Source organism: Zea mays, chromosome 7, assembly GCF_902167145.1.
Source record: "Zea mays cultivar B73 chromosome 7, Zm-B73-REFERENCE-NAM-5.0, whole genome shotgun sequence".
NCBI classification, from domain to species: Eukaryota; Viridiplantae; Streptophyta; class Magnoliopsida; order Poales; family Poaceae; genus Zea; species Zea mays.
In genome coordinates this window covers 2,064,952-2,084,782 of record NC_050102.1, presented here as the reverse complement: position 1 = coordinate 2,084,782, position 19,831 = coordinate 2,064,952, and the positions used below count along the sequence as shown (strand labels likewise).

At 42.9% G+C, this 19,831-nt stretch overlaps 2 protein-coding genes and 1 non-coding gene across 4 annotated transcripts; 1 reads left to right on the top strand and 2 right to left on the bottom strand.

The window, feature by feature from the left end:
- The first annotated feature begins 1,478 nt into the window (after nt 1-1,478).
- Nucleotides 1,479-1,550, top strand: TRNAD-GUC (transfer RNA aspartic acid (anticodon GUC)). Its single transcript has one exon. It is a non-coding gene; the product is annotated as a tRNA-Asp (tRNA).
- Nucleotides 1,551-2,296: 746 nt separating this feature from the next.
- LOC103631887 (probable LRR receptor-like serine/threonine-protein kinase RPK1) lies at nt 2,297-5,242 on the bottom strand. The gene has a single exon (XM_008653723.4). The coding sequence runs from the start codon at nt 5,010-5,012 to the stop codon at nt 2,838-2,840; it is 2,175 nt and encodes a 724-aa protein (XP_008651945.1). The 5' UTR covers nt 5,013-5,242; the 3' UTR covers nt 2,297-2,837.
- A 4,912-nt stretch (nt 5,243-10,154) lies between these two features.
- LOC103631885 (protein LEO1 homolog) lies at nt 10,155-18,156 on the bottom strand. Of its 2 annotated transcripts, none has more exons than XM_008653721.3 (11): nt 17,777-18,156; nt 16,681-17,024; nt 16,398-16,512; nt 15,363-15,545; nt 14,575-14,751; nt 14,090-14,221; nt 13,816-13,995; nt 12,696-12,827; nt 11,393-11,500; nt 11,077-11,307; nt 10,155-10,511 (listed from the first exon to the last, which is right to left on the bottom strand). In XM_008653721.3, exons 1-11 carry the CDS (start codon nt 18,002-18,004, stop codon nt 10,356-10,358), a joined length of 1,986 nt encoding a protein of 661 aa, XP_008651943.1. In that variant the 5' UTR covers nt 18,005-18,156; the 3' UTR covers nt 10,155-10,355. The 2 variants fall into 2 exon arrangements, with proteins under 2 accessions (XP_008651943.1, XP_008651944.1); XM_008653722.3 differs by having other exon boundaries at nt 10,157-10,505; nt 17,777-18,132.
- Nucleotides 18,157-19,831: the final 1,675 nt, after the last annotated feature.

The window sequence follows — 19,831 nt, the reverse complement described above, 5'->3', positions numbered from 1 at the left end:
GTTCTGTATGAGTGCAACAATGACCACCAATATGCTCCGGCCGGCCGGATGGCATGACTGTGACAGCTTTCGGAATCATGCTTGTTGCTAGAGCCCGGTACGGTAGTATATAGTAGATCCACAGGCGACCACACATCCATGGATCTGGATCCTATGTGGGACTTAATATATAATAGACAAAAAGTACACGAATGTATTCTACTACCGTCCAATTAGTCATATATGGCGTAGACGCGATGATGATCTTGGTAGCTAGCTAAAATCTGATTTGGTCGATAGGGAATTAGAGGGGATCCATGCAAGGCCGGATCTTTAGGAGGGCAAGTGGGGTGGCTGGACCGGGCCTCCGATTTTGGAAGGGTCTCTAAGTAGTGTATATGTATATATAGTCTTAGGTGTTAGGTCTGGTGTGGTTGCTCCATTTGTCCCTCTTCGCAGGACGGTTCTGACGTTGAGGTAAATGATCTACTATCTGAGTTGAAGGTTTTGAAGTTAAGTTTGACTGAAAGACCAATAATGTCTTCTATGGAGATTTTTTAGTATGTTCGGTAAATAGACCCGTATCTAAATATTTCAATCGCTTATCGGATATTATTTACTGTGACTGTAGCATCGGCTGAGAGAAGCTTATCGGATATATATATATTTCGAGAGGAATTTATATACATACCCTGAGATGGAGCGAGGAAGAAGCACACTGCACGTACATGAATGAATGCAAGTGGGACCGGTAGAGAGGCCGGGGTGTTGTGTAAAGACTAGCATTATTGCAACAAAAGCTATATTGCTGTCAGTGGCAGTGGGGGGTTCCAGCGATAGAGATGGTGATGCGTCCGTCCATCCATCCATCCATCCATCCATGAGAAGAGACTTCTCCTCCACTTGTTGTTGCTGCATGCGCTGTGGACTCTCATGCATCGATCGATCGAGAGAGAGAGAAAAGGCTTGGAAAGGAGAGAGATGAGCAGGATGGACCAAGCGAGTGGCAACAACGACAAAAAGCAGGCAGCAGCAGCCTTTGTCTTCGTCTCTTTCTCAGTCTCTCATAGCTCCCCTCTGCATAAATTATGGTGATACAGTAGCATGCATGCATCGCATACAATAATTGATGCTTTGCGTTGGACGACTGGTCACTGGTGTGGACGTACTCAACTGGCCGCGCGCCGGCGGCTGCATACATATGCGGCGATCGATCGAGAGCAGCTAGCTAGGACGGGGCGCTAGCTGTGACGGTGACGACACTACGTACCATGGCCATGCATGGAGGACCGAGGACACACACCGGCACCGGCGCCGGCGGTAAGTACGTGTCGTATCGTGTCTGGCCATATATGCGGATGCCTGTTCTCGTCGTCGTTCCCCTACTAGCTAGTCTACTACCCACCCACACCCCGGCCGGTCTGGACTGGTGGTCCAGTCAAGACCGCCTATGATAGATTGTAGATGTGATATCTTTCACAGATGTGTTCAGCAAGCATGTCGTTGTAGTATAGTGGTGAGTATTCCCGCCTGTCACGCGGGTGACCCGGGTTCGATCCCCGGCAACGGCGTCATTTTTTTTCCAATTTTTTTATATAATTATTTATTGTTAACCAACGGGCCTCCGGTTCCGTGCACGATTCTCCTCTGGGCCACTCTCACGTACTGGGCCTGGCCACTAGCTAGTGAGTGGGCCACTACAAAATCCATCGGCTTGTTGGCGCGCGAAGGCACGTTGAAAACACTGGCCGTCCGGCCGTCCCATCGTCGTAGTAAATAACGAAAGCAATCGGATGGATCCACTTGTTATGGAAACAAAACAATCCCGGCCCTCTCTTCTTCTTCTACCCCGCCGACGCGTTTTGTTTGCCCGATGACCTCGGCTACTAATTGGCCAGCTGCCTGCCTGCCTGCCTGCCTCCGATCGATCGCATCACATCATCATCACCGAGTTCCTCATGTCACTGCCTTCTGGTTTCTTTTGTGAACGCACGATGCTTTTAGGGGCGACGGGATTAGGTGGGTGCTTCTAGATATACTAGTATTGTGATGCAAGTCAGCAGCAATATATAGTTGTACCCTGTCGTCAATGGTTTCTTCTGTAGAGGACCCAAAAAGACTGGCACTGACTGTGGATTTATCCTCCTCCTCTCCTTCACCACTTGGGCACCTCCCCGCCCCCGGCCGGAGAGGCGGCGGAAAGCACACCCTGCGTTCTGCAACTACGGGCAACAGCATCTGCGAACTCACGCTCTCACTCTGCTAGGCACAATCCAATCCATCAAAGTTGAAAGCAACAGCAATCCAAGCCATGGACTTTACGACAACAGCAGCTAGCATACCAGCACAGCCATCGATCCATATACATGTCAAAGCTTTTGATCTTTACTGGTAATATTTACCAAGGTTCCAGAACACCAAATGCTTTCCAGGGTTCTGCAGCTACATACCATTTGAGCGTCATTACCCCCCTTTCTTTCTTTTTTTGTTGTTCCTCAAATCATGCAGAGGAAAGAAAGTAATGTTGCTCAAATGTTATCTAATTGCACAACTGTTGAAGCATTCAGTTTTCTTCTTTCTTTTCGCTTTTTTTTTCTATGTTTTTCATTGTTTTTTTCTTTTTGAGAGACGGACAGAGAGAGAGAGGGGGAGGAAGGAAGCATCCATCTACCTAGAATGTGATGCATCAGTAAAACCTGGTGGAGAGGAGGCTGCTAGAGGAGATCAAAATTGATGGCACCTCCTCACCACAGCTACTACCCAACCCCCCCTTGGCGTCGCAGGGAGACGACCTAGCTGTCAGCCCATCAGCTCTTCTTAGTTAAGTATTTAGGCGCCCGGGGGCGCTCCTTGTCTTCCTAGTACGAAGGTGGACGGAGTTCCCTCAAGCATCGAAGGACATGCTTCATTGTGGGCCTAGAAGCGAGCGACTCCTGCGTGCACCGCACCGCCAGGTTCAGGAACTCGACCAGATCATCATGCGGGGCCTTCTCCCACAAGCCCTCGACGAAGAACTCGCGGACCCTGCCTCTCTGGATAAGCCTCACAGCCCAGCTGACGATGTTGAAGCCGTTTCCGTATGGAGAAAACGACGGGTCCAGCGCCTTCTTGTCCGAAATCAGCTCCAGCAGCACCACTCCATAGCTGTACACGTCTGCCTTGTCCGACACGCGGCACGTCATTGCGTACTCAGGAGCCACATAACCGAAAGTACCGGCAACGTCCGTCGTCGCATGCGTTTCCGAGTTCCGGAGGAGCCTCGCCAATCCGAAATCGGAAAGGTAGGCGTTGCACTCGTTGTCGAGCAGTATGTTGTTTGGCTTGACATCCCGGTGCAGGACGCGGGGCACGCATTCGTCGTGCATGTAAGCGAGAGCGCGGGCGACATCCAGGGCGATCTTGTGAAGCCTTCTCCAGCTGATCGGCCTCCTGCCCCTCTCTTGTATGAACCTTTCCAGATTGCCACCTGGCAGGTAGTTGTATATCAGGAACATCTCGGACTCGTTGATGTGGTACCCCAACAGAGTGACAAGATGAGGATGACGGCATTGCCCGAGGATCCTCACTTCTGCTTGGAACTCCTTGTCGCCGTGCTGCTTCCCAATAGCAAGCCTCTTTATTGCCACAAGAACTCCAGGTGCCACCTCGGCTCTGTATGTCGCGCCAAAGCCGCCGTTACCAATGCAGTTGCTAGCGTTGAAATTCCCAGTGGCGCGAACGACGGTCTCATATGTCAGGGGGGCTCCAATATCAACATCAGCGAAAACCTTGACTTCTTTGCTCGCAAAGGAGCGCTCTGATGGTTTCAGACGCCATTTCCTTGTGCAGATGCACAGGGTGAGTGCAACTAACAGAAGCACCACAATGGCTGATGCTGAAGCTATGGCAGCAATCTCTTTGGTTCCCAAGCCACCATCGCCACCATTGCTGCTGCTGGTGGTCGTGGTGCTGCCATTAGAAGTGCCTGGACCTGTATCGATCAGCTTACGGATAGCTGTTGCTATAGGAGAAACAGGAAACAGTTCACCTGTAACTGAATGAGCAGTAACTACATGAACTGGTGAGCCGGGAGCAGCAGCAGTTATCTCCTCCTCCCCAGATAGTTTGTTGTTGCCAAGCAGTAAGACAGTGCGATTTCGCAGTGCCACAAGATCAGCAGGAACCTCCCTTGATAGAGAATTGTTGGACAGATTAAGAAATTCCAGCGACCCCAGCTGGCCCAAACCGGAAGGTATCTCGCCGCTGAAATTGTTGCCGGAGAGGGAGAGAAACCTCAGGTTCTTGAGCTGCGCGAGGCCCGAGGGCAGCCGGCCGTGGAGCAAGTTCCTGCTGAGATCCATCCTGACGAGGCCCCTGCAATGGAGGAGCTCCGGCGGCACGCCGCCGGTGAGCCGGTTCCCGGACAGGTCCAGAACGCGGAGCCGCGCGAGCTCCCCGATCCGCGGCGGGATGGTTCCAGCCAACCAGTTGGAGGACAGGCGCAGGCGCCGGAGCGTCGCGCAGCTCCCCAGACCCGGCGGGATTCCCCCGCTCAGCCGGTTCCCGGAAAGGTCCAAGCTTTTGAGCCCCTCCGGGAAGGTGGCCGGCAGGCGGCCGCGGAGAGAGTTGCCGGCGAGGTTGAGCGCCTGCAGGCGCCCCAGCCGCCAGAGCTGCGGGGGAATCTCGCCGCCGAGCCCGGCCGAGGGGAAGGACAGCGCTCTGAGCTCGGTGAGGCGAGCGACCGCCGGGGACAGCTCCCCGCCGAGGCGACCGCCGAGCGCGAGGGCGAGGGCCACGACGCGGCCGGACCGCGCGTCGCAGGTGACCCCCGGCCAGGAGCAGTGGTGGGCGCCGGACTCCAGCGACCACTGCCGGAGAGGAGCGTCGGCGCCGGAGGCGAGGCCGCGCTTGAGGTGGAGCAGCGCCTGCACGTCGTCGTCCTGCTGCTCCGGCAGGGAGGATGACGGCGAGGACGCGACGGAGGCGGTGGCGAGGAGGAGGAGGTGGAGAGCGAAGAGGACGGCGGTGGTGGCGGAGCGGCGGAGGAAGCCCATCTCCGGCCAGTCGCCGACGAGGACCAGGGCCTGGACCTGTCGAGGCGCGAAGCGGGACGGGACGGGAGCGGTGGTGGGGGGAGCTTTGTCTGGGTCAGTCAGTGGCTGGCGACCGACGAGTCTGCTGCCGACTGCCTGTCGATGGACTGGGAGACTAGAGTACTACTGGTGGTACACGCGGTGGGGCCCACGCCCGGGGCTGAACTTTCGTACAGGGAATGCGAGGGGGTGGAGTGCGACGGGGATGCTCCTCGATTGCCTTTTGTGGTGTGCATTGCTGCGTCGCCGGCTTCCTGGCGGCTGCCTTCGGCGTCGGCGTCCAACGCATTCACCTTGCTGTGACTTGGTGTGTTTACTTTTCGTTGCTTTGGTCGCCCATTTTGGGAACTCTATCTTTGGTTTGAGAATATTCAATTCCGGAGGATCGAGCACCCGGAACGATTTTTTACCGAATTGCTTATCTAATTTATATGTGGTTTAATTAGCTAGAACGATTTTTGGTGAAATCTTGCTCAAAGGTGGAAAGGAATGCTGAGCGTTTTGGTTCTCTCCCGATCACATTTTTTGGAGAACACGATCATCATATCATTAGGTATTTGATATATAGACTAGTTTTACACGTTGGGTGTCAAAAGTGTCAAGTTTTGTGGAACGGGAAAAGACGGAATAAATATCTTGGCGCGAAACTTATATCTTCAAATGTTTTAAAAAAAATAGCCCATTATATTTTCCTGAGGCCACGGTCCATTACCATCGGCCCACAAATCGAAGCACAAATCGTACCGCAGGCGGCTCTCGAAGATTATGTATTGTCCATCATATACAACAAAAGTGATGCTATGGACCTAACCACCCGAACTCGGGAGGTAATAACTCACTAACGGCCCACTTGACGAGTGAGATACAAGATGGACGTGTGAGCCCATAAGACGGTTATCCCTTTTGTTATGCTAAATGCTTAGATTATGGAAGAGCCGTTTGCGCTCCTTTTTCTTTTTGGTATGTTTACAAGAAGTGCGTAATGAGGAGGAATATCATGAGAGCTATGGTTTCGCCTTTTTTATATAACCATCATTTGAGTGTTGCATGGAGAGTGAACACCAAATTTCTTCACACATGGATCTACCCTATGGCTAAGATCATTGTCTTTCTATTTTTTTATGAATCGACAAGTCAATGTTTGGAGATCAAGTTTGGTGGCTTAGGCTCCAATGAACTTTTTTCCATGATCAGGATTCGAGGGGATGTTGACGATGATAGGGTGACCTAGTGGATATGCTCAAGACTGCGATGACACACCACTAGCCTGCTAGGCAACGAAGGACAAGTGTTGGGTGATCTAGTGGATGTGGTGAGACAGCGATGACACCACTAACTGCTAGGCAACGAAGGATATATGTTGGGTGGTGCCAAGGCAAGAGTGACATAATTTGGAATAAATCTTATTAGGGACATGAAGTGAACCTTTAGTCCTTGAACCCTATTTTTTTCTAATTTTCTTGTCAAACCCTTCATTCTTGTATATCCAAAAAAGGGCCTCAAACACAAATTTTCTCCTAGCCTCATTATGAGGGCAACTTTTTGTGTTGGATATGCAGGTCATGCAGCAAAAAGATATTACTTAATTATATTTTTATGGATGGGGAAGCATCTACATGGATTACAGATATAACTTACATGCATGACTTCACGTTAGTAGTGCATATATAATGTCGTGTGACACACTACCCCACTAAGCGTCGGTGCCTTTTCTTTGATTGGAGGACTATCTCTTGGCAAGCGAGCTAGAGATGATATCTCTTTTGTGTTGTCTTATGTATTGGGTAGTTAGGCCATACGACAAAAATACTTAATTAAATATGTCATAGAAAGTAACCCTTGCATGAGTTGCACACATAGCTTGCATGCATGGCTCCATGTTTCTCTCTTTTAAGTAGATGTGACGTACAATCGAAGGTAGATTTGTGGATATCTGTAACATCATGTCCACTTTGGATCGACGATACTTATTCCTGATAACATTCTAGGATCATAGACCATGTCCATAGATAACACGAGTATTTTATGCACATTTTGTCTTTACTCATACGCACTCAAAAATACTTCTCAGTCGATCACCAATCGCAAGATTGCTTTAGGCCAAATATGTTTAACCTAAATGTTGTTTCGAGATAGCCTTACGAAAAAAAGATGAACCTTGTTGGTATGATTATTCTATTATCCTATTAAGCCTTAGGTTAGGATATCACAATCCAATCCACCCACCTTAAAAGATCGACGTCCTTGTCGGTGAACCCCCAAGCCAGAAACCTCTCCTCTTGTCCACGGTTGTGTCTGGTGTCGTCGTATGTCATGACGTGTGACCACTCTAGATCCATATGTGTCATGCGCCATATATCCGAACCATAGCCCACACAAGCCCGTGAAAAACCATGAGGGTCGCTCTGATACCATTTGTAACTCATCGTCCGCTTCTGGATCGACGCTACTTACTCCTAGCAGCCTTCTAAGATCATAGATTATGCCCACAGACCAACATGAGTCTTTTGTATATATTTTGTCCTCACTCATACGCACCCGAGAAGACTTCACAGTCGGTCTCGGTCACTCATCCCAAGATTACTCTAGGCTAAGCATGTTTACCTGGAGGTTCTTTTGAGACATGTTTACTAAAATAAAGATACACCTTGTCGATATGAGTGCTCTATTAATCATATTAAACCTTGGGCAAGTATATCACACTATCTTATATTTTTAGACAATCTTTTATAAATATTCTATTAAATATATTATTATTATAGGTTTTTTGGACACACTACCACGCCAAGTGGTGATACGTTGCAAAAACCATCACTTAAGTCACCTGTATTGTCATTTCCTAATTTACTTCATCCTGCATTTACAACCATATTTAATAGAGTTACTTAATAAGTGATCTTTAGGGTTAATTAAACAACAAGAGACATATCTCCGTAAAGAGTCTATCTTCACACGACTTTTCATACATATTAGTTTACTGTATTTATGATTCAAGAGTTTAAGGTTGTATCACGTAGTGTTTTAGATGCCTCTTATATAAAAACGATCCAGGGGTATATCTTAAGACTATCTCGAGCAATACGCATACCCATAATCAAACTACACTCTACAAAATGTGCAATGTACATTGCAAAACAATATTTTTAGTGACCATATGAGTGAACTGTTGTACATTGCACTCATGTGATCACCCAAAACATTGATTTCAACTGTAAATTGCATTGTTTGTTGAATGTAGTTTGAATATAGATATAGTTAAGCTGCTGGAGATGATCTAAGTAATTGCCGGTGTAGGTAACCTCCCCGCTGTCTTTCACTATGTCATAAGAATATACTCTCTCCGATATTTTTTATTTGTCGTGTTTTAGTTAAAAATAAATTAGCCGACGACATATATTCGAGAATGGATATAGGTCGAATACCTTTTTAGAAAAAACTATTATGTTTTCCCTCCGCGCTCTTAAAAAAACTAACTAGGATGCACATACATTTATTACTTTATTTATGCACACATCATGCAGCCTCTCAAGGTCGATAGAATTAATTAATTAGCTTTGCATAGGTTACACGTAGCATGCATCGAGTGGGGTCTATGCAACGTAAGTGATGCACCACCTCTTTGCGAATATTCGATTTGATAACAGGCCAGCCCATGGTTTTCTCTAATAATAATCAAATCTGCCCCTTTTAGTTTCGTTTATTTCTCCTTTTCGTTTCGTTTATTTCTCCTTGAAGAACAAGCGTGAAATAAACCAACTCACGACCTCGCCTTCTTCTTATTCGATTTCGTCTGGTTCCTTGCCACATCTTAATTGCTAGAGATAAACTTGTCGACGTGAAATAAAAGAAAAATGGACTATACGTTTCCTAACACGCACGACACTCTTAGCAAGAGTATACGCACGCTTCTCTACTATAGACCTTCCCAATTTATGCACAAACGAGGGTATGGATATGGGTTGTTGGCTCCATATTCATAATCTACTTAACCAACTAAATGCACAAATTTTTATGTTCTATTAAAAAAACTACCCATTATATAAAGCATCTGTGTTATCCTTTCCAATTCATGCACAAACGAGTGTTTGAATCTTAATTATTGACTCCACATTTACAGCCACTTAATTTAAATCTTGGTTGTTGGTTCTACATTCACATCCACTTAATTTAAACCTTAGTTGTTGACTTCACGTCCACACTCCCCCACTTAATTTAAACCTTAGTTGTTGACTTCACGTCCACACTCACTTAACCAATTCAACATAAATGTTTTTTATGTTTTATTAAAACAAAATCTACCTATGATATCTGACTAGTACTTATAGATATGTTTTTGTTCCTTGCATCTTTCATTGACAACAAAGACATACATGGTAAACATTAGGGTTGGATACTGCTCGGCTCGACCCGTCCGAGTTCGAGCTGACTCGTTAAGTTAATGAGATGGCTCGACTCGGCTTGTTAAGCTAACGAACCATAGAGTCAACTCGGCTCGGCTCGTTTAGGAACTCGAGCCGGCTCGTTTAGCTCGTGAACCAGAACAGAAAAAAGTAATATGTATATAATAATCAATTTCTAGTTAATTTCAAACCAATTTAACAATAGAAAATAGTAATTATACTCATAGTTTTATAAACCACATCGACATAACACAAAATTAACACAACTCATCACTCATGAAGTCACAATTCACACATGTTCATCAATTTAACAGAGTTATATTCGTATAGACCAATTTAACATAGATATAGTTCATCAATTATTAGTTTAGCTCATAGGCCATATACACCACACATATAATATGTTTATAACATGTTCATAAATTATTATGTAAATGATATACATATAGTTTCGTTTTGCTGAAATATGGTAGCTCGTTTAACTCACGAGTTGGTTCGTTAAGAAACCAAAATTTCAAACGAACTGATCTGAGTTGACCCTAAATTAAACGAACCGGCGAGTCACGAGCATTTCATCCAGCCGGCTGATAAATAAGAGCTTGAGATTTACAAATTAGGTGGAGGCTGTGGAGATTTATTGTCATGGTAGCATATTGCCCATCACCAACCTCCGTTGTGAGCACACGAATTCAAAGAAATTTCGCATAGTTCAAAATTTTCACATAATTTAGGAATCACCCCGGTGACATGATAGCATATTGCCCAACATATTTTTTTTTTGCTTCACCATCTCATAATAAACCGGCCCGCCGGAAAATAACAGTTACCAACATCTTCTTTTCAGATAAATCATTCTCGACAAGAAATGGAAAAAATAAACTGTAAAGGTCAGGTCATACACACACTAGTCCTCGTCGCTGTCATCAAACACGACAGCCTTTCTACGATGCTGAACAGTCGGTTGCTTCCTTGGTGGGGATTCGTCGTCCTCGGACGCCAGCTCCTCGCGCATGTGCCCACCACCACCCCCTGATTCTCTCTTCCTTTTGGGAGCCTGCATCTTAAGTTCCACTTTGATTATGCAAAAAATACAGAAATGCCCTCTAAACTGATCTCCTAATTAAAAATATATATAGTCCTACAATCGAGAGCCTTCTTATCTGGTGCAAAGCATTCCATTCTTAGGGGGTGTTTGGTTTCTAGGGACTAATGTTTAGTCCCTTCATTTTATTCCTTTTTAGTATATAAATTGCTAAATATAGAAACTAAAATAAAGTTTTAGTTTCTATATTTGGCAATTTTGGAACTAAGGTGGTGTTTGGTTTCTAGGGACTAATCTTTAGTCCATTCATTTTATTCCATTTTAGTTCTTATATTGTCAAATACGGAAACTAAAATAGAGTCTTAGTTTCCATATTTAGCATTTTAAGTACTAAAATAGAATAAAATGTAGGGACTAAACATTAGTCCCTAGAAACCAAACACCCCCTAAAATGGAATAAAATGTAGGGACTAAACATTAGTTCCTAGAAACCAAACACCCCTTAGACATGTTAGCTTAAGAAGAAGGTGAATCTAAGCACGCAGGGAAAGAAACATGTGTTTGAGGCCAAAAGATATTTCACCTCCATTTCTTCATCTGAGAGAGGCGCTTCTTCCTCAACTTCTTCCTCGTATTCTTCCTCCTCATCCAGCTCATCTTCCCTTCCACGAGGCGGTGAATGTTCAATATCCTCGCCGTCAGTTTCATATTCTGACTCCTCCCTCTCACTCTCCGAGTATTCATCAGCTTGACGTCTCGGCAGACGAGCAGGAGGGTACGGTGGTTTGCGGGGAACATTTCTGCTCATATTTGACTGAATGTGCAGCGCAAATAGATAAACGTAAATACTAGAAGTTTGGTTAAAGTAAGACTGAAAATCATGAGCACAACTCTCTTGCCTTCTTCGCGTTGATGATACGCCTCTCAGCTAGTGCTTCAGCCTCCAATTCATCCTCGAAACGTCTACGACCTGGCATTCGCCGAGAACCATAGTCTGGCTCCTCATCCTGCCAAAATATATAGGAGCAACTTAAGTCAATTCTCTAATATATAGGACCATTAATGTCCCAAAACTAGGCAGTCTGTTTGAGCTGGAAAGACCAATCCTGTTTGGTCATGTCAAATCCAATAACAAATTTATTGGGACAAGTTAAAAACCAGCACAATGCTTAATGACCTAAAATTGTCTGCTAAAATTAATTTTCTAAATCAAGGAATAAACTCAAGAGTTAAGTAAACTAGCAAACCATGAAGTAACCTCGTACAGGAATAAACTGCCAAAATATAGATAGAAATCATCATTTAAGACATAGCTGCACTGCAGTAAGTTAAACCATTTTAAACTGATTTTGTGGTAAATGAAACCTATGAGTGTGGCATGTGCATGTGGTAGATCAAAAAAAAGGTTTAGTTTCTGAAAAAAAAGGAAAAGGGAAAAGAAGTTATTAGACGCACATTTTCTATTGCTATATCGCCAGTTTTTTTTTAAAAAAAAGGGGACAGACCTGGTGCCGGAGGCTACCACATGAGTGGGGTCTAAGGAATAGATAAACCGAGCAAGCCTTCTCCCGTATATGTGGAGAGGCCGCTTCGAATCCAAGACCTGGTGATTATGTAAGACAGCTCTCACCAGGCCTCCCTTTCCTATTCAGTGGGTTGCCAGAATTTTTTTTCTCGAAAGCGCATGAGAACTGCACATCATTATATTAAGAAGGAAAAAAAGGAAGGCCTAAGAAGGCCAGACATGAAACAAAGGATCGCCACCTTACGCCAGCCAGACACAAGAATACAAATAAGAATCCATGGAAAAAAAACTAGAACCACCAGAGGGTTAAGGCCACAGACTTCTAATGCCTACTGCCCCAGCCATGCCCCACAACTGAGCATCTTGCTGAATATGGAGCAGGACCAAGCTGCTGCAAGGGAGACACCATCAAACACACAGGCATTCCTGCCCTTCCCTTTTTAGGGCTGCAAGGGGGGTTGGCAGAATTTAAACACACCAACAAGGCAAGACTGAACCACAAATGTTCACTGACAACAACTTTTAATTATTATTTTCATTTTCCTGCCCTTCCCTTTTTAGTGGGTATTAGACTTGACGGGTAGATGAACCTAACAAGAATGGCACATTTACACCAATAGCTAATAATAACATGAGAATTTAATTGTAAAAAAAACAGCTCAACAAGAAGAACCAACCTCATCTAGAGCGTCTTCCAAAAATCCTGGAGAAAGCTGTCGCCTTGGCCGAGCAGGTTGTGTGTACTTGCGGTTCACTTTTTCCCTTTTGCGTTGAAGGATTGAATGGGCTCGAATATTTTGGCCCTGAATCTGCATACTTTTCATATCAGTAGAAAGAACAAAATCTGTCCAGATGCATATGAAATCAGTTTTTAACAAAAATGAAATTGATCAGCAAGAAACGTGACTTGAGTGCTATTATTTCAATGGTCAACATATAACTTTTTATGTCTCAATCTGCCATGTGGGGCCAGACGTTTGCACGACGCCGGCCAGACCAGCGCCAAAATAGGGGGCGCGGTCAAGATGTAATCGGCCAGATCAAGATGTGATCAGCCAAATAGAGTTCTTTGAGAGTTTTTAGCAAATAGATAAGGATAGAATTGTTAGCAAATAAGATAAGGAGAGTTTTTTAGGAGAGTTTTTAGGAAAGTTTTTTAGATCAAGGACTATATAAGCCGCATGGCGCATGTAATGGAATCGAGTAGTAATTCATATATCTCCTATTCCTCTTCTCTACCAGCAACATAGGGAGCCGAGGGGAAAACCCTCGCCCCGCCTCTACAAGTGGCTACGCCCTGCACAGCTTGAGCGTGCCGCCACCGCTACCAGCCCTAGACACCCAGCCACGCCATAACACAATCAACGATTTTGCATGCTGTAACTTTTTTTCTTCGGGGTTGCTAATATGAATGTGCACCCTAAATCGTAATAACACTAGCAACATAGTGACAACTAATATTACTTTTAGATCCCTCGTATTGCTTAAGCTAATGAGACCTAAACTGATTTAGAAAATTATACAAGACGAACTTCAGAAAATGATTTTGTAATTGAAAAAATCAATAGGTGTATACATCGAGATAGTTCCAATCTTTTCAAGAAAATACCACATGCAAGGAACTATGAATAGGACTACCAACAGGAGAAACAAATGGACAAGAAAAGTGAATCACAACAGAAGTAATGCACACCTGAACTAGGGATCTTAGTTCAAGCAGCTATAATGGACAAACGCAAGACATGCACATCGTGGTTACATAACATCCAGTGAATGAAGTACTAGTGATTTACTAACCCTTTCTTTTTCCATTTTCGCTTTCTCAGGATCCTTAGTCTCAAACCATTTTTGCATCTTAACAGTTTTCTTATTCTGAGAATCAACCAGGGCAGTTAATAAGCGATGTGACTTCGAAAACAAGGAGGATGGCATAAATTGCATTTTGTGCAATAGCCTTCCTTGTGATTGTAGAATTCCCTGCGTCAAAATTTGAAATTAATAGTGCCAGCAAAACTAATCGTTGGTGATTGAAACAGGAGGTGGTACTAGAAATACTGTAAAGAAGACTAACCTTCCCATGCCTCAAAAACAGATGGGATTGGTCATGATGCGCCTCATGTACAGATATATCAAGAACCTCATTGCCAATCAGAAGCTGCATACTTCCATCCTTCCATTTTACAAAGCGTGCATTGCTTTCACACTGCAATAAATAAGTGCCCAAAGCTTAGTAACCAGAGTAAAAGAAATGAAATCTCAGAAAGCATCAACAAAGAAATTTATTTATCAAAAGCATGTAACCACCTACACAACCTGCACAAGGTTAAATGCAACTTTCAAATTTGATGGTTGTCTTATGCTAACAGTATTAACAGGCAGCCAAAGTGACCTATGCTTTCTTTGGACACATGTAGCACAAAGAAATAAATAAAAGGAAAATACAGTTTAAAACAAAATAATTGCAAAAATCAAAACACAGAGAAGAGTCAGTCCAAGTATCAGCAGCATGTTATTGAGTTCCAAGACTAACCAATACATGGACAGCATTCCACTTACAGATGTAGTGCCATCTGCATTCCTAATGGTTCTCCACCGCACAATGTTGTCCTCTAGCCGTATCCTTTTCTTAGTCCCAGATTCATCTGTAACAAAAACATCTTCTTCTACATATGTTTTTGGATCAAAGGGTTTAGGGTCAATCCCCATAATATTTGATACCTTGATCACATTCATCTACAAAATAGAAAACAGTTAATGATCAATCAATATGAGAGTAGCTACAGAAGCACAAACCTTCAATTGTGGATGATAAAATTCATAGTGAAGCATGAAAAGTTCTAAATACAGCATGATAGCTATATTATCAGATTTAACATAAAGAGAACAGCAACCATACACATGCTCTTTTGGACAAGTATAAATGAAGTGCTGGGCCAAATGATCAAGTTCCATGCTTCTTCAATTCAATTACACTAGCCAGGTAGCAAGGTGTATGTAACTAGAGAACATCATCTACGTAACAAGCAACAGATGGTACAATCGTAGATCCCAAGGGATATTGAACAAAGTAATGCAGATATAACAAGATAACACACAATACAGTATTAATTATTAAAAAACTTTAAATTCTTGGACACAAAGAAGGCAATACACAGTAGCCTCCAAATTCATTAAAAAATTCTATTAAACTACCAGACCCCGAAACATGAAAATGTCGAATTCAGAGCAACAATCAAATGATGAACATCAATAGCGTACAACATTAAATTGTCTCGTCAGGAAAGGACAGCAATGGTATGTGGCCAAAGATGGATCAAATGTATCATCATGTGACAATAGCTCACTTTGTCAGGTCGAGCTGGTGGTTGCTTAAATGGAACCACCAGGTCTAGTGGTGGACCGACTGGTTTCTCTTTTGGTTTCAGTTCACGATTCTCATCAGATTCATATCGCATATCTTCATCAGCCACAGTGTCATCTGGTTGCATGTCCTTCTCATACTGGTCTTCATCCTCCATGGGAGATCTCTACAAAAGAAAAGAAAAAGAAATTTTTATTAAGCACAAGAGAAGTTTGAAAAAGGAAAGGCTATAGAAAAAGATAACAGGTACGGGAAATGAATATTTCTCAAAACTGATTGGAGTGTGGATCAATACTCATGTAGAATTCATGCAAGACACGAAGAGAAATCACACCTTCCATTCTGATTTCAGACATAACAAGTCACAAGAAATGCTCTCATGAACACTTAAAATATCTCAGATCCATATATGAGGTGAAATACTGAAGGTTACAGGAAGACAACACAGTGAATTTGCTGAGTTTATTCTCTGCATGCTAACCTGCACTTATGTTCTGTTAAAACTAACATACCATGCAGCAGATCAGTTATCTAGAAACAATTTCAAGCAGGAAGTAAAATAAAAAAACAAAAAACTCTAGGGGTAAGCCTGATGAAGGATTCTACTACACATTTATAATATTTAAGACAACTATGTAGCCTTCAACTCGTCAACGTGCCTTGCCGAAGAAAAAGAAGATGGTCCCTGGATCAATCAAACGTTCACAAAACTCAACACGAACACTGAAACTTCACACTGAGTTTTTGGCACCACTGCAATAGGTGTATCCTATTGATCTGTTTATGTACACAATTACAAAGATTCATAGCCATAAAGGAAATTATCCAACTACCAATCAGCTAAGAAAGGAAACTAATCAATCAGCTATCAATTAGCTAAGAAAGGAAACTATCCGATCAGCCATCAATCAACTAAGAAGGAAACAAATAAACCGAGATGGATTATGCAACAAAATATTCCTATTTATTACCTAAAATCAGCAAAAAGAAAAGGGTGGAAACCATGAGTGAATCTTACATGAGATTCTTCATCGATTTCATGGCGAGAACGATATGGAGCTGGTTCATCTTCATCACTGTCACCAAACACATCACGAACTACTTCATGATCTCTTTCTTCCTCCATCGGAGAGCTGCATAATAATAAGCATAACTGTTACAGACAACTAAAGGATTATCAAAATAAGCAAAGACTGTGTATGATGATAAAGTAATTGCAAAAAATAACTAAACATTTGTGAACCATTGAGTTGAGAACTGATGCATAGTTCGATATGTAGCATTATGTTTTACCGGCTAACCTTTGTTTCCTTGTTTGGCGAGGTTCCTCATCTTCTTGAGCTCCATCAGCATAGTAATTATCTTCAGATCCCTCTGATTCAGAGGCAACAACTCCCCTTCTTCTGCTTGATACTGTCCTCTGCTGGTAGCCTTCATCTTCACTATCCAGTCCTTTTGCATCAGATTCCATCCTCTGGTCATCGAGTTCTCTTTCTGGGGAGCTATGGACTTTGTCCCCATCACTTTCTCCTTGATCAAGGTCAGCACGATGAGCTTCGCCTTCACTTTCCTCTTCCATTTCAACTTGCCCCTCACTTTCGCCTTCACCTTCTCCTCCATTCTCTGCCTCTCCATCCACTTCTTCCTAGATAAATATGTATTAAATAGGTCAGTGTTACCTCAGGAGGCTTTATTAAGTACAAAGCATTGGAAGATTGGAACAGTATGTAAGGATGAACAGCTTTGGCAGAAGGGAAATTACATGAGCATTAAGCTTGAAATCCTTAGTGACACTAGAAGAGCACGGTGGCCCAAATTCTCAGCAGAATAGGTCCGGTGTTGTTAAGATCAATTGATATCGCTCAAAATTTCCCAAAAATGTAAATAGATTTACAGTTTAGTAACTCACAGCACAGGTTGGTGCGCTTGCAGAAATCAACTAAACTACAGTTTTCCTAAACCCAACTGAGTAGCAATGAAACTTGTAAAGCAAAACATGACAGAGAAAACATGCGCTATACTCCTGTAAATGCAATGAAGCACGTGTCTAGACCTTGTGAACCTGAAACTCCATTTTTTTCTAGTGTTTGGGTTTAGTAGAACAGAGGACTGGACTTGGAGTCAATATAAGGCAAACAAATTCATGGATTCATCAACCTCTCTCTGCATGTACACAATAAAACAAAATCAAGCGCGTCTCCAAATCTCAGCATAATTCTAACAATTCTGCACCGACTGTACAACTCCCCGTACCAAAAAAAAAACACTGCATCCCCGAGTCCCACGAACGAATCCGAAAACCTAAGCCCTGCCCAGCCCCAGGCAGGTTCGACGGGGAACAGCAAAGCTGCCGAGGTGAATCGGAATCGCGGCGGGGAAGGAGACGGGCAGGCTTACCGAGTGGTATCCGCCGTGGCGGGCAGGCGCGTCGCTGCGGGCGTCGTCGCCGTCTTCATCGCCGTCGTCCTCTATCTCGTGGTGGTGGTGCGGGGGTGACTGCAGCTGTTGCTGCTGGCCGTCGTCGTCCGCATCGTCCTCGTCCTCCGACTGGTCTCCGAATAGGTTCTGCATCATCTGGTTCCGCGTCTCCTCGTCCGCGTCCCGCTCCCCGCCGCCGCCCGCCATCGCCGCCGCCGCCGCCGCCGCCGCCGCCGCCGACTCCGCCTCTCGTCCACCTCACCGGCGCGTCCAAGCGTTGTTGTGCGAGGTTAAGAGGTGTTGTTGGTTACAGATGTCAATGATACCCGCGACCCGATGATTAAGAAGTATTAAAATATATATATATAAACTAAATATATATATTCATATTAGAAAAAAAAACTCGATAATTATTAGAATATATATATATATATAAACTAAATATTCTATCTATTCGTCTTTTATTAGATAAAAACTTTCACTCAATTGATAAACGGATAGTAATGTTCCATCATCACCTATTTCCATTAACCCATAAACCCATAAGTATAAAATACCCAATATAGTTATCTATCTATTTTGATTATTTAACAACCTTTTAAACGATAATATTATAGAAGGCTTAACAATTATTCGACCATGTAATGTGTTATTTGGTATTATCCTAGTGTTGCTACTTTATCCAATTATTCATAGTGTTATTGAATGATGCTATATATTTGTAATAGTATTTAAATAGATATATACTCTACGTTTAATAATGTATTATTTTGATAGATGTTTAATCTTTATCTGTACGGACGACTTGATCAGTGACCAATCCATATAGATATAGGTACGGAAGTACATCCATACCCATCCGTGGATATGGATGACTCGATATTTTTTGTCAATGGGTATGGGTATGAAATATTAATATCCGGTATTTACTTATGTTGGGCCTTACTTTTTCTAGAGAGGCTTTAGGCGTATTTACCTATTAGTTGGGCCTTACTTTTTTCTAGAGAGGCTTTAGGCTCTATGCTCGGTATATGTTCATGCGTTAGGAATTGTTTGGGCTCGAACATTTTCCTTTTTGGAATATCATTTTCCTTTTGATTTTTGTCTCCTGATGAACAGTCGCGGAGGTCAAGGTTTTCTCTTCTGACTCCAAAATATTGACTCTTAAACCTTTCGAGTTAAATAAAAAATATGTGGCAACACCTGAAATGGTTTTTAAACCATAAAAATTATATCTAAAGTTCTAAAATTTTCATAGAAATGATAACATTTAGAGGTCACCAAAATATATCTCTAAGTATCCAGAAGGAAAATTTATAGGAAAAAAATAAAAATATATCTTTTAAAAAAAATAATTAATGTCTAATTATGTTCTAAAAATCTCACGACAAAATTATTAAATGCAACATACATCAATGTTTAGTGGACCCATGATGAAATGCAACACGTGTTTTTTTTGTGGAAAGTTTTTTTAAGTGTAGTCGGACATTATCTATGACGTTTATGGCTTGTTTAGTAATCTTGGATTGGAGTGGATTGAGGTGGTATAAAACGTATTGAAGTGTAATATGAACTAATTTACCTTTCAATCCCTAAAATACACTTTAATCCACTTCAATCCCTCTTTATTCAAACAAGGCCTTAAAGATTTCTAAATTCTCTGCCCATTTTGTCATTTGAAAAGACCGATTCCATGCCCATAGGGGTGGGTAGTATCTAAAAATTTCTCAAGAAATATTAGTATGGACCAAGTTAATTTAAAATCTCACTCTGAAAGTTGGATCACTAACTGGTTTTTCTTATCTGAGTAAGGTACAATGCTAAATCTGGCCTAGCGGGGTATGTAGGTCAGAAGGTCATAAGGATTAGAGGTGGTAATATACTCTAAGCGTTACACTATAAAAACTAAGGATCACATCGAATTAGGATCAAACTATATTTCTATTAACTTTGAAACTAAAATTAATTAATGACTCAAATAAAATATGAATAAATATTTAGATCGTGGCCCATTACCACTTTTAGTAGAGAGCG

What these genes read in the sequence shown, in the direction of transcription:
- LOC103631887 (XM_008653723.4), bottom strand. Translation starts at nt 5,012, where the DNA reads ATGGGCTTCCTCCGCCGCTCCGCCACCACCGCCGTCCTCTTCGCTCTC.
- LOC103631885 (XM_008653721.3), bottom strand. Translation starts at nt 18,004, where the DNA reads ATGGCGGGCGGCGGCGGGGAGCGGGACGCGGACGAGGAGACGCGGAAC. An exon ending in GCCACGGCGGATACCACTCG is followed by an intron (nt 17,025 to 17,776) that starts GTAAGCCTGCCC and finishes ATATTTATCTAG; the next exon opens with GAAGAAGTGGATGGAGAGGC. An exon ending in CGAAAATGGAAAAAGAAAGG is followed by an intron (nt 12,828 to 13,815) that starts GTTAGTAAATCA and finishes AAAAGTATGCAG; the next exon opens with ATTCAGGGCCAAAATATTCG.